This window comes from Oncorhynchus masou, chromosome 28, assembly GCF_036934945.1.
Source record: "Oncorhynchus masou masou isolate Uvic2021 chromosome 28, UVic_Omas_1.1, whole genome shotgun sequence".
Lineage (NCBI taxonomy): Eukaryota > Metazoa > Chordata > Actinopteri > Salmoniformes > Salmonidae > Oncorhynchus > Oncorhynchus masou.
In genome coordinates this window covers 9,660,307-9,673,307 of record NC_088239.1, presented here as the reverse complement: position 1 = coordinate 9,673,307, position 13,001 = coordinate 9,660,307, and the positions used below count along the sequence as shown (strand labels likewise).

General features: G+C 45.8%; 1 protein-coding gene across 1 annotated transcript in view; it reads left to right on the top strand.

Annotated features, from left to right (window-relative positions):
* The window catches only part of LOC135518505 (chondrolectin-like), a 35,569-nt gene extending 29,140 nt beyond the window's left edge, over positions 1-6,429 (top strand). Inside the window, exon 8 of the mRNA XM_064943678.1 lies at positions 6,348-6,429. Within this exon, the coding sequence (XP_064799750.1) occupies positions 6,348-6,429 (82 nt within the window). The remainder of the gene's footprint in view (positions 1-6,347) is intronic.
* The last annotated feature ends 6,572 nt before the right edge of the window (positions 6,430-13,001 follow it).

Below are 13,001 nucleotides of genomic sequence, written 5' to 3'. Positions count from 1 at the left end.
CATATAAACCGTTTAACCATATGGTTATGGACGAAGACCGTCATAAAAACATTTTTGGGAACGAACAGATGACTGAAGACGGGATGGCCAGGCATTCGTGCGGTTGAGGCCGTTTCGGCCATAACATGGACTCTTAATAATAACGTGATGAAACTTGATCCTTGATGAAACAAGCCATGGAGTCTTTGGTTGTCTAGGTAATGCCCCCCCCCCCCCATAATGCAGCAGCGGCACACACAGAAATCGAATGAATAGAACGGGCTTGGAACCACTAACCCTGGGAATTTGACTGGGAAACCCATGGGTACACTCGCAATGGCTGCCTGGTATGGTAATGCAAACATTGCCATGGTAATGTAGAATGTTCATTGATCAACTGATGTAATAACTGATGTGGCTCATGCAATGGAATGTTTTTTTTATCATGTCAGTTGAGTTGAATCAACAATCACAGCACATATTTTAGCAGATGTTTTACTTCCTGCTTTGCAACAGTATGGATAAACTTGCGATGGCCGCCAGTCCACCCGTTATAACATCATTGACTTGAACGGGCATGCCAGTTCTATCCATTCCAATTCTATGGCAGCACATGCAGTCAGGAGCGGAGGAGATGTGCGTACCCCTCGAAAAATAAGGGCTGTGTTGACCAATTACCATCGTTTTAAATTCCATGACCATCCCAGCCATAAATATAACCAATCATTCACTATCCTCATAGTACTCACACACTGTCCTCTCTTTCTCTCTCTTCCTATCACACACTGTCCTCTCTCTTTCTCTCTTCCTATCACACGCTGTCCTCTCTCTCTCTCCCTCTTCCTATCACACACACTGTCCTCTCTTTCTCTCTCTTCCTATCACACACTGTCCTCTCTCTTTCTCTCTTCCTATCACACGCTGTCCTCTCTCTCTCTCCCTCTTCCTATCACACACTGTCCTCTCTTTCTCTCTTCCTCTTCCTATCACACGCTGTCCTCTCTCTCTCTCCCTCTTCCTATCACACACTGTCCTCTCTCTTTCTCTCTTCCTATCACACACTGTCCTCTCTCTTTCTCTCTTCCTATCACACACTGTCCTCTCTCTTTCTCTCTTCCTATCACACGCTGTCCTCTCTCTCTCTCCCTCTTCCTATCGCACACTGTCCTCTCTCTTTCTCTCTCTTCCTATCGCACACTGTCCTCTCTCTCTCTCCCTCTTCCTATCGCACACTGTCCTCTCTCTTTCTCTCTTCCTATCACACACTGTCCTCTCTCTTCTCCCTCTTCCTATCACACACTGTCTTTCTGTCTCTCTCTCTTCTCTCTCTTCCTATCACACGCTGTCCCTCTCTCTCTCTCCCTCTTCCTATTCTCTTCCTACACACTGTCCTCTCTCTTTCTCTCTCTTCCTATCACACACTGTCCTCTCTCTCTTTCTTCCTATCTTCCTATCACACTCTGTCCTCTCTCTCTTTCCTATCTGTTCCTATCTTTCTCTCTCTTCCACACACTGTCTTCCTCTCTCTCTTTCTCTCTCTTCCTATCACACACTGTCCTCTCTCTCTTTCTCTATCTTCCTATCACACACTGTCCTCTCTCTTTCTCTTCCTATCACACACTGTCCTCTCTCTCTCTCTCTTCCTATCACACTGTCCTCTCTCTCTTTCTTTCTTCCTATCACTCACTGTCCTCTCTCTTTCTCTCTTCCTATCACACTCTTCCTCTCTCTTTCTCTAATCACTCACTGTCATCTCTCTCTTTCTCTCTTCCTATCACACACGCTGTCCTCTCTCTCTTTCTCTCTCTTCCTAACACACTGTCCTCTCTCTTTCTCTCTCTTCCTCACACACTGTCCTCTCTCTTTCTCTATCTTCCTATCACACTCTGTCCTCTCTCTCTTTCTCTTCCTATCACACGCTGTCCTCTCTCTCTTTCTCTCTCTTCCTATAACACACTGTCCTCTCTCTCTTTCTCTCTTCCTATCACACACTGTCCTCTCTCTTTCTCTCTCTTCCTATCACACACTGTCCTCTCTCTTTCTCTCTCTTCCTATAACACACTGTCCTCTCTCTCTTTCTCTCTCTTCCTATCACACACTGTCCTCTCTCTTTCTCTATCTTCCTATCACACTCTGTCCTCTCTTTCTCTCTCTTCCTATCACACACTGTCCTCTCTCTTTCTCTATCTTCCTATCACACTCTGTCCTCTCTCTCTTTCTCTTCCTATCACACGCTGTCCTCTCTCTTTCTCTATCTTCCTATCACACACTGTCCTCTCTCTCTCTCTCTTCCTACCACACACTGTCTCTCTCTTTCTCTATCTTCCTATCACACACTGTCCTCTCTCTTCCTATCACACGCTGTTCTCTCTTCCTATCACACACTGTCCTCTCTCTCTTTCTCTCTTCCTATCACACACTGTCTCTTTCTCTCTTCCTCACACTCTGTCCTCTCTCTCTTCCTATCACACGCTGTCCTCTCTCTCTTTCTCTCTCTTCCTATAACACACTGTCCTCTCTCTCTTTCTCTCTCTTCCTATCACACACGGTCCTCTATCTCTTTCTCTATCTTCCTATCACACTCTGTCCTCTCTCTCTCTCTTCCTATCACTCACTGTCCTCTCTCTCTCTCTTCCTATCACACACTGTCCTCTCTCTCTCTCCTATCGCACACTGTCCTCTCTCTCTTTCTTTCTTCCTATCACACACTGTCCTCTCTCTCTCTCTTCCTATCACTCACTGTCTCTCTCTTTCTCTCTTCCTATCACTCACTGTCCTCTCTCTCTCTCCATCACTCCTCTCTTCTCTCTTCCTATCACTCACTGTCCTCTCTCTCTTTCTCTCTCTCACTCACTGTCTCTCTTCTCTCTTCCTATCACTCACTGCTCTCTCTTCCTATCACTCACTGTCCTCTCTCTCTCTATCTCTCTCTCTCTTCCTATCACTCACTGTCCTCTCTCTCTCTTCCTATCACTCACTGTCCTCTCTCTTTCTCTCTTCCTATCACTCACTGTCCTCTCTCTCTTTCTCTTCCTATCACACACTGTCGTCCTCTCTCTCTCTCTTCCTATCACTCACTGTCCTCTCTCTCTTTCTCTCTTTATATCACTCACTGTCCTCTCTCTTTCTCTTCCTATCCCACAATGTCCTCTCTCTCTTTCTCTCTTCCTATCACTCACTGTCCTCTCTCTCTCTTTTCTCTTCCTATCCCACTGTCCTCTCTCTCTCTCTCTCTTCCTATCACTCACTGTCCTCTCTCTCTTTCTCTCTTCCTATCACTCACTGTCCCCTCTCTCTCTCTCTTCCTATCACTCACTGTCCTCTCTCTCTCTCTTTCTTTCTTCCTATCACTCACTGTCATCCTCTCTCTCTTTCGCTCTTCCTATCACTCACTGTCCTCTCTCTCTTCCAATCACTCACTGTCCTCTCTCTCTTTCTATCACTCACCCTCTTCTCTTCCTATCACTCACTGTCCTCTCTCTCGCTCTCTTCCTATCGTAAAAAAAACTTGAATTGGCACATTCTTAAAATTAATCAGACAATCAACTCAATCTCTGAACCCTGACAACCCTCCTCATTCATCCTCTAATGGTTGGGACCAACCCCCCCGTCCCTATGTTGTGATGGATCGGTCTGGGCTGTAAGTGTTTGGTAAGAACAGTGCTTACTCAGTCATAATCACTGGGATAACACAGGGACGCCTTGTTGGGGGGATTCAGCATAACCACTGCCACGGCCTGCTGTTATCACTTATTATTGTGAGTGTGTGTAGGTGGTGTGTGTGTGTGTGTGTTACCCTGGCAACAGATACAGTCTGTGATTTCTGGGTCGATAGCTGGACCCCTCAATAGTATCCCTACAATAACCAAAGTTTTTGGGGCGGCAGGGTAGCCTAGTAGTTAGAGCGTTGAACTAGCAACCGAAAGGTTGAACAGTTAACCCACTGTTCCTGGGCCGTCATTGAAAATAAGAATTTGTTCTTAACTAACTTGCCTAGTTAAATAAAGGTAAAAAAAAAGAGCGTGTGTGAATGTGTAGCTGTACTATCTGAGGCTAACCTTTCTGGTTTTTATGAGTCCGTCTAAAATCTGAGCCAGATCCACCACTTTTCAGCCAGTACCTTACCTGGCATGATTCTGCCATGGCCAGGACAGCTTTACAATGCTGGAGATTGGGATGCATGGACATACACCACAGCACACTCTCTTCATTCTCTGCCATGGCCAGCTACTACCTCTCTTCATTCTGCCATGGCCAGCTACTACCTCTCTTCATTCTGCCATTCACCTCTCTTCATTCTGCCATGGCCAGCTCATTCTGCCATGGCCAGCCTACCTCTCTTCATTCTGCCATGGCCAGCTACTACCTCTTCATTCTGCCATGGCCAGCTACTACCTCTCTTCATTCTGCCATGGCCAGCTACTACCTCTCTTCATTCTGCCATGGCCAGCTACTACCTCTTCATTCTGCCATGGCCAGCTACTACCTCTCTTCATTCTGCCATGGCCAGCTACTACCTCTCTTCATTCTGCCATGGCCAGCTACTACCTCTTCTCTTCATTCTGCCATGGCCAGCTACTACCTCTCTTCATTCTGCCATGGCCAGCTACTACCTCTCTTCATTCTGCCATGGCCAGCTACTACCTCTCTTCATTCTGCCATGGCCAGCTACTACCTCTCTTCATTCTGCCATGGCCAGCTACTACCTCTCTTCATTCTGCCATGGCCAGCTACTACCTCTCTTCATTCTGCCATGGCCAGCTACTACCTCTTCTCTCTTCATTCTGCCATGGCCAGCTACTACCTCTTCATTCTGCCATGGCCAGCTACTACCTCTCTTCATTCTGCCATAGCTACTCTCTTCATTCTCATGCCAGCTACTACCTCTCTTCATTCTGCCATGGCCCATGGCCAGCCAGCTACTACCTAGTTAGCTTTATGTATCTAGTTTAGTATCTCTGTCCCGTCTGAGTGATGTGGTTTATTTGATCCAGTTTAGTATCTGAGTGATGTGGTTTATTTGATCCAGTTTACTATCTCTGTCTGAGTGATGTGGTTTAATTGATCCAGTTTAGTATCTCTGTCCCGTCTGAGTGGTGGTTTAATTGATCCAGTTTAGTATCTCTGTCCCCTGAGTCTGATTGATGATGTGGTTTAATTGATCCAGTTTAGTATCTCTGTCCCGTCTGAGTGGTGGTTGATCCAGTTTAGTATCTCTGTCCCGTCTGAGTGTGGTTTAATTGATCCAGTTTGGTATCTCTGTCCCCTGAGTGATGTGGTTTAATTGATCCAGTTTGTAGTGATGTGGTTTAATTGATCCAGTTTAGTATCTCTGTCCCGTCTGAGTGGTGGTTTAATTGATCCAGTTTAGTATCTCTGTCCCGTCTGAGTGATGTGGTTTAATTGATCCAGTTTAGTATCTCTGTCCCGTCTGAGTGGTGGTTTAATTGATCCAGTTTAGTATCTCTGTCCGTCTGAGTGGTGGTTTAATTGATCCAGTTTAGTATCTCTGTCCCGTCTGAGTGATGTGGTTTAATTGATCCAGTTTAGTATCTCTGTCCCGTCTGAGTGGTGGTTGAGTGATGTGGTTTAATTGATCCAGTTTAGTATCCATGTGGTTTAATTGATCCAGTTTAGTATCTCTGTCCTGTCTGAGTGGTGGTTTAATTGATCCAGTTTAGTATCTCTGTCCCTGTCCCGTCTGAGTGATGTGGTTTAATTGATCCAGTTTAGTATCTCTGTCCGTCTGATGTGGTTTAATTGATCCATCTCTGTTTAGTTTAGTATCTCTGTCCCGTCTGAGTGGTAATTGATCCAGTTTAGTATCTCTGTCCCGTCTGAGTGGTGGTTTAATTGATCCAGTTTAGTATCTCTGTCCCGTCTGATGATGTGGTTTAATTGATCCAGTTTAGTATATCTTTTCCAATGATGTGGGGCATATTTCCGGGGGGAGGGGGGTCTCCTGACAGAGACCAGTTAATCATGCCTCTGACTCCCGTCCACCACTGTAAAACTCTTCCTGGAACAATCCCAAAGCCATCTGGGTCATTTAGATTGGCCCCGAACGCTTACAAATCGCTCCTTTACACCTTGTGACACTTGTGTTTTTACAACACGACAAAACATGATCTGAGGCAATATGAGCAACGAAGAGTTATGAGAGGCAAGGAGAGAGTTGCATTACAGGGTATGGTTGGTACTGAAGTGTTTGTGTGAGCAACAGATGTTTTACATTCACACACACCTACGCATGCACACACACACACTCACACACAGTAGGATTCATCTGTAGTTCTGCTATTCTACTTTAGTTTGTCCTGTTATTGTTTCTCTTAACCTATTTATAAAATGTTTTTAATTTACTAAAGCAAACCGGGGACCAAAACCAGTGTTAACCAATCAACACTCTGGATATCCAAGACCCCTAAGACGGACAGCATGGAAGTATGAACGGCATGTGACATCACAAACAAGATCCTCGGGATGAACCGAACCAACAGAATGATAAAGCCTCTCCCCTGACACTATCCCCTGTTCCAAATACCTCTAACCATTCACCTCAACCAATGACCAGCTCTCGTCTTCCACATGTCTTTTGTCCAGTTTGTTCTTTTGTCTCCACCACTCCATTTAGTTTCTCCTCCCTCCCCCCCCCTCCCTCCTCCTCCTCCCTCCCCTCCACCCCTCCTCTCCTCCACCCCTCTTATTTCCTCCCCTCCCCTCCCCCTCCCCCTACCCCTCCTCCTCCCCTCCCCCTCCTCCCTCCTCCCCCTCCCCTCCCTCCTCCCTCCCCCTCCTCTCTTCCACTCCCCTCCTCCTCCCCTCCCTCCACTCCCCTCCACTCCTCCTCCACCCCTCCTCCCCTCCACTCTCCCCTCCTCTCCTACCCCTCCTCTCCTCTCCTCCACTCCTCCACCCCTCCACTCTACCCCCCTCTCCTCCCCCTCCACTCCCCCCCCTCCCCTCCACTCCTCCCCTCCACTCCCCCTCCCCTCCTCCCCTCCCTCCCCTCCCCCTCCCACTCCTCCCCCCCTCTACTCCTCCTCCCCTCCTCCTCCCCTCCACTCTACCCCTCCACTCCTCCTCCCCTCCCCTCCCCTCTACCCCTCCCTCCCCCTCCACTCTACTCCCTCCCTCTCCTCCACTCCTCCCCTCCACTCTACCCCCCCCTCCACTCCCCTCCACCCTCCTCCCCTCCCCTCCACCCTACCCCCCCTCCCTCCCCCTCCCCTCCACCCTCCACTCCTCCCCTCCACCTACCCCTCCCCTCCACTCCTCCCCCCTCCCCCCTACCCTCCTCCCTCCCCTCCACCCTCCCCTCCCTCCACCTACCCCTCCTCCCCTCCCTCCTCCCCTCCTCTCCTCCCCCCTCCCCTCCCCTCCACTCCTCCCCCTCCCCTCCTCTCCTCCCCTCCCCTCCACTCTACCCCTCCTCCCCTCCCCTCCACTCCTCCCCTCCACCACCCCTCCCCTCCCCTCCACTCCCCCTCCCCTCCCCCTCCCCTCCACCCTCCCTCCTCCCCTCCCCCCTCCCCCCCCCTCCACTCCTACCCCTCCCTCCTCCCCCCCCTCCACTCCTCCCTCCTCCCCTCCACTCTACCCCCTCCTCCACCCTCCCCTCCACCTACTCCCCCCTCCCTCCTCCTCCACTCCCCTCCCCCTCCACTCCTCCCCTCCCCTCCACTCCCCTCCCCTCCTCCACTCCACCCTCCTCCACTCTCCCCTCCCCTCCCCCTCTCACTCCTCCCCTCCCCTCCTCCCCTCCAAATGGGGAATAGGGAAATAAGGCTTTAATGGAAATTGAAGTTTGTTATTTGATCTGCTTGCCATGGTTCAGGTTTAGTACCAGCTTAACTCTGTTCCCTCACTAGGGAGTTATGTCCCAGGCAGGATCAATCAGTCAGCTAAATTACTAAAACCCTATTACCTAGTTATTATAGAAAAACATCCTGACCGGATTATCTGTACATTGTGTTGTCATGCAGAGGGAGATTATCAAAGTTTACCATAATGACTTTCTGTTTCGTGTTTGGTATTTCATTAGGATGCCCATTAGCTGTTGTGAAACAGCAGCTACTCTTCCTGGGGTCCCCACAGCACATGAAACATTACATAATACAGAACATTAATAGACAAAACATCTCTAGGACACACGTAGCCTAGTGGTTAGAGTGTTGGCCTAGTAACCGAATGGTTGCAAGTTCAAATCCCCGAGCTGACAAGGTAAACATCTGTCGTTCTGCCCCTGAACAGGCAGTTAACCCCCTATTCCTAGGCCATCATTGAAAATAAGAATTTGTTCTTAACTGACTTGCCTAGTTAATTAAAATAAATATCAATACATACACAAACTATCTAGCTCAAGTTTGGAATGACATGTGAGGGTATAATGCTATTTCTTATCCACACAATTTGCTTGGAGAGGTTGCTTTCAAGATGCGGACCAACGCAAGTGAACAAATCAAATTCAAGGTACAATGCCAGTGACTATCACATGGATGACACAGTCAATATTTATCACACTGCATACTGCTATATGTGCATGGTCACGTGGCCTACAATCTTATGTTTGATTTTCTGCATAATCATTGCCTAATGTGATTGAGAGTATCAACTTGGCTAATATTGATACATGCCACATATTTTAATGTTTTAACTCAAATATGTCCTATGTTATTGTTTTTATATGATGCGTATATGAGCGTGTTATCCTTGTGATGTTAAACACACGTGTTAGCGTGTAGCACGCTCAACCATTGAAAGAGGTTGTAGTGAAGGAATTATGTAAATGAAAGTGTGTATTGGGTGGAGAGTGTTGTATATGAGGTTCTAAGCTGCCTAGAAACACAAAGTGCTGCTGTGTATGTACACACACACACACACACACACACACACACACACACACACACACACACACACACACACACACACACACACACTATCGTTCAAAAGTTTAGGGTTACTTAGAAATGTCCTTGTTTTTGAAAGAAAAGCACATTTCTTGTCCATTAAAATAACATCAAATTGATCAGAAATACAGTGTAGACATTGTTAATGTTATAAATGACTATTGTAGCTGGAAACGGCAGATTTGTTATGGAATATCCACAGAGGGGTACAGAGGCATTATCAGCATTCATCACTCCTGTGTTCCAATGGTACGTTGTGTTAGCTAAGCCAAGTTTATTATTTTAAAAGGCTAATAGATCATTAGAAATCCTTTTGCAATTGTGTTAGCACAGCTGAAAACAGTTGTTCTGATTAAAGAAGCAATAAAACTGGCCTTATTTAGACTAGTTGAGTATCTGGATCCCCAAGCACTTTCTTCTGAAACTCGTCAGTCTATTCTTGTTCTGAGAAAGGAAGGCTAATCCATGCAAGAAATTGTCAAGAAACTGGCAGCTTCATTAAATAGTACCAGCAAAACACCAGCTGCAACGTCAACAGTGAAGAGGCGACTCCAGGATGCTGGCCCTCTAGGCAGCGTTCCTCTGTCCAGTCTCAACGTCAACAGTGAAGAGGCGACTCCAGGATGCTGGTCCTTCTAGGCAGAGTTCCTCTGTCCAGTCTCAACGTCAACAGTGAAGAGGCGACTCCAGGATGCTGGCCTTCTAGGCAGAGTTCCTCTGTCCAGTCTCAACGTCAACAGTGAAGAGGCGACTCCAGGATGCTGGTCCTTCTAGGCAGAGTTCCTCTGTCCAGTCTCAATGTCAACAGTGAAGAGGCGACTCCAGGATGCTGGCCTTCTAGGCAGAGTTCCTCTGTCCAGTCTCAACGTCAACAGTGAAGAGGCGACTCCAGGATGCTGGCCTTCTAGGCAGAGTTCCTCTGTCCAGTCTCAACGTCAACAGTGAAGAGGCGACTCCAGGATGCTGGCCTTCTAGGCAGCGTTCCTCTGTCCAGTCTCAACGTCAACAGTGAAGAGGCGACTCCAGGATGCTGGTCCTTCTAGGCAGAGTTCCTCTGTCCAGTCTCAACGTCAACAGTGAAGAGGCGACTCCAGGATGCTGGCCTTCTAGGCAGAGTTCCTCTGTCCAGTCTCAATGTCAACAGTGAAGAGGCGACTCCAGGATGCTGGCCTTCTAGGCAGAGTTCCTCTGTCCAGTCTCAATGTCAACAGTGAAGAGGCGACTCCAGGATGCTGGCCTTCTAGGCAGAGTTCCTCTGTCCAGTCTCAATGTCAACAGTGAAGAGGCGACTCCAGGATGCTGGCCTTCTAGGCAGAGTTCCTCTGTCCAGTGTCTGTTATTTTTCCCATCTTAATATTTTCTTTTTATTGGCCAGTTTGAGATATGGCTTTTTCTTTACAACCCTGCCTAGAAGGCCAGCATCCTGGAGTCGCCTCTTCACTGTTGACGTTGAGACTGGTGTATTGCGGGTACTATTTAATGAAGCTGCCAGTTGAAGACTTGTGAGGCATCTGTTTCTCAAACTAGACACTCTAATGTACTTGTCCTCTTGCTCAGTTGTGCACCGGGGCCTCCCACTCCTCTTTCTATTCTGGTTAGGGCCAGTTTGCGCTGTTCTGTGAAGGGAGTAGGACACAGCGTTCTACGAGATCTTCAGTTTCTTGGCAATTTCTCGCATGGAACAGCCTTCATTTCTCAGAACAAGGATAAACTGATGAGTTTCAGAAGAAAGTTCTTTGTTTCTGGCCAGTTTGAGCCTGTAATCGAACCCCAGATACTAGTCTACTAGACTAAAGAAGGACATTTGTATTTATTTACAGTTTCCAGCTGTGCTAACACAATTGCAAAAGGGTTTTCTAATGATCAATTAGCCTTTTAAAAACTTAATGGGCCTCTGTACACCTGTGTAGCCGTTTCCAGCTACAATAGTCATTTACAATATTAACAATGTCTACACGGTATTTCTGATCAATTTTATTTTATTTTAATGGACAAAAAATGTGTTTGTCTTTCAAAAACAAGGACATTTCTAAGTGACTCCAAACTTTTGGACGGTAGTGTATGTATGAGACTAGATTCTGGTAATGGCTCTGCAGTATATATATATGAGACTAGGTTCTGGTAATGATTTGCTATGTACTGGGGCCTGTGTGTGAATGGGATGTAAAGAAGTGATGTGTTCTGTACCAAGCGTTGTGATACAGCCACTGTGCTGCTAGCATGAGTACCCACAGCCACTGATGAAAACACATGGGTTTGTAAAGAGACATTTCATCCATAACTTGTTTTGTGGAGAGATAATTCAATTAAAGGTTTTATGTGATTCAGTGACATCTGCACTTAATTATTTACTTGCAATTCTGAGACATGACACACACAAACTTGAAGGTTCTGGTAATTATAGCGTTGAGTAATCACTGCATTTTGAAGCTCAGGGTAGGATTATAAGGAAATATAATCTCTACCCATTTGAGGTTCTTTAGAAACACACACACACACACACACACGTGTGTGTCCTAGTCTGTAGTACTTCAGAAGAGTGATTAGTCAGCCAATTAAACAAATCAGTCCTCTGCTTTAACAAGGGTGCACACACAAACTTGAAGGTTCTGGTAATTATAGATTTGACTAATCACTACATTTTGAAGCGTGGGGTAGGATTAAGCAAATATAACCTCTACACATTTGAGATTCTTTAGAAACACACACACACTGTGTTTAAATAGTATAAACATTACTAACAAGTCTGATTGTACTCCTAACAGTAGCACATACAGGGCTGGATGGAGAGGCTCAGTAAACTACCTCTTCATTCAGAACATATTCATGACTCAATAACTCACACAGACAGACAGAGACAGACAGACAGACAGACAGACAGACAGACAGACAGACAGACAGACAGACAGACAGAACAAGCAGCATAACTAGTAGTAGAACTAGTAGTAGAACCAGCAGTAGAACAGAACAAGCAGTAGAACTAGTAGAACAGAACAAGCAGCAGAACAAGTAACAGAACTAGTAGTAGAACCAGCAGTAGAACAGAACAAGCATTGAACTAGTAGTAGAACAGAACTAGTAGTAGAACCAGCAGTAGAACAGAACAAGCATTGAACTAGTAGCATAACAAGTAGTAGAACTAGCAGTAGAACCAGTAGTAAAATAAAACTAGTAGTAGAACTAGTAGCAAAACTAGTAGTAGATTAGAACTAGAACTAGTAGTAGAATAGAACAAGCAGTAGAACTAGTAGCAGAACTTGCAGTAGAATAGAACAAGCAGCAGAACTAGCAGTAGAACCAGTAGTAAAATAAAACTAGTAGTAGAACTAGTAGCAAAACTAGTAGTAGATTAGAACTAGAACTAGCAGTAGAATAGAACAAGCAGCAGAACAAGTAGCAGAAACCTAGCAGTAGAACTTGTAGTAGAGTAGAACTAGCAGTAGAACTAGTAGTAGAACTAGTAGTATAATATAACTAGCAGTAGAATAGAACTAGTAGCGGAATAGAACTAGCAGTAGAACGAGCAGGAGGACTAGCAATAGAATAGAACTCGCAGTATAACTAGCAGTAGAATATAACTAGCTATGAAGGAGAACTAGCAGTAGAATAGTACTAGCAGTAGCGTAGAACTAGCAATAGATCTAGCAGTAGAGTAGAACTAGCAGTAGAACTAGTAGTAGAACTAGCAGTATAATAGAACTAGTAGTAGAGTAGAACTAGCAGTAGAACTAGCAGTAGAACTAGCAGTAGAATAGAACTAGTAGTAAAATAGAACAAGCAGTAGAACTAGCAGTAGAATAGAACTATTTGTAGAATAGAACTAGTAGTATATCTAATAGCAGAGTATAACTACTTGTAGAACTAGCAGTAGAACTAGTATAGAACTAGAACTAGTAGTAGAATATAAATAGCAGTAGAACTAGCAGTAGAATAGAACCAGTAGCATAATAGAACTAGCAGTAGAACTAGTAGTAGAGTAGAACTAGTTGTAGAACTAGCATTAGAGTAGAACTAGCAGTAGAGAAGAAAAAGTTGTAGTATAGAACTAGTTGTAGAATAGAAATAGCAGTAGAACTAGCAGTAGAATAGAACTAGTAGCCGAATGGAACTAGT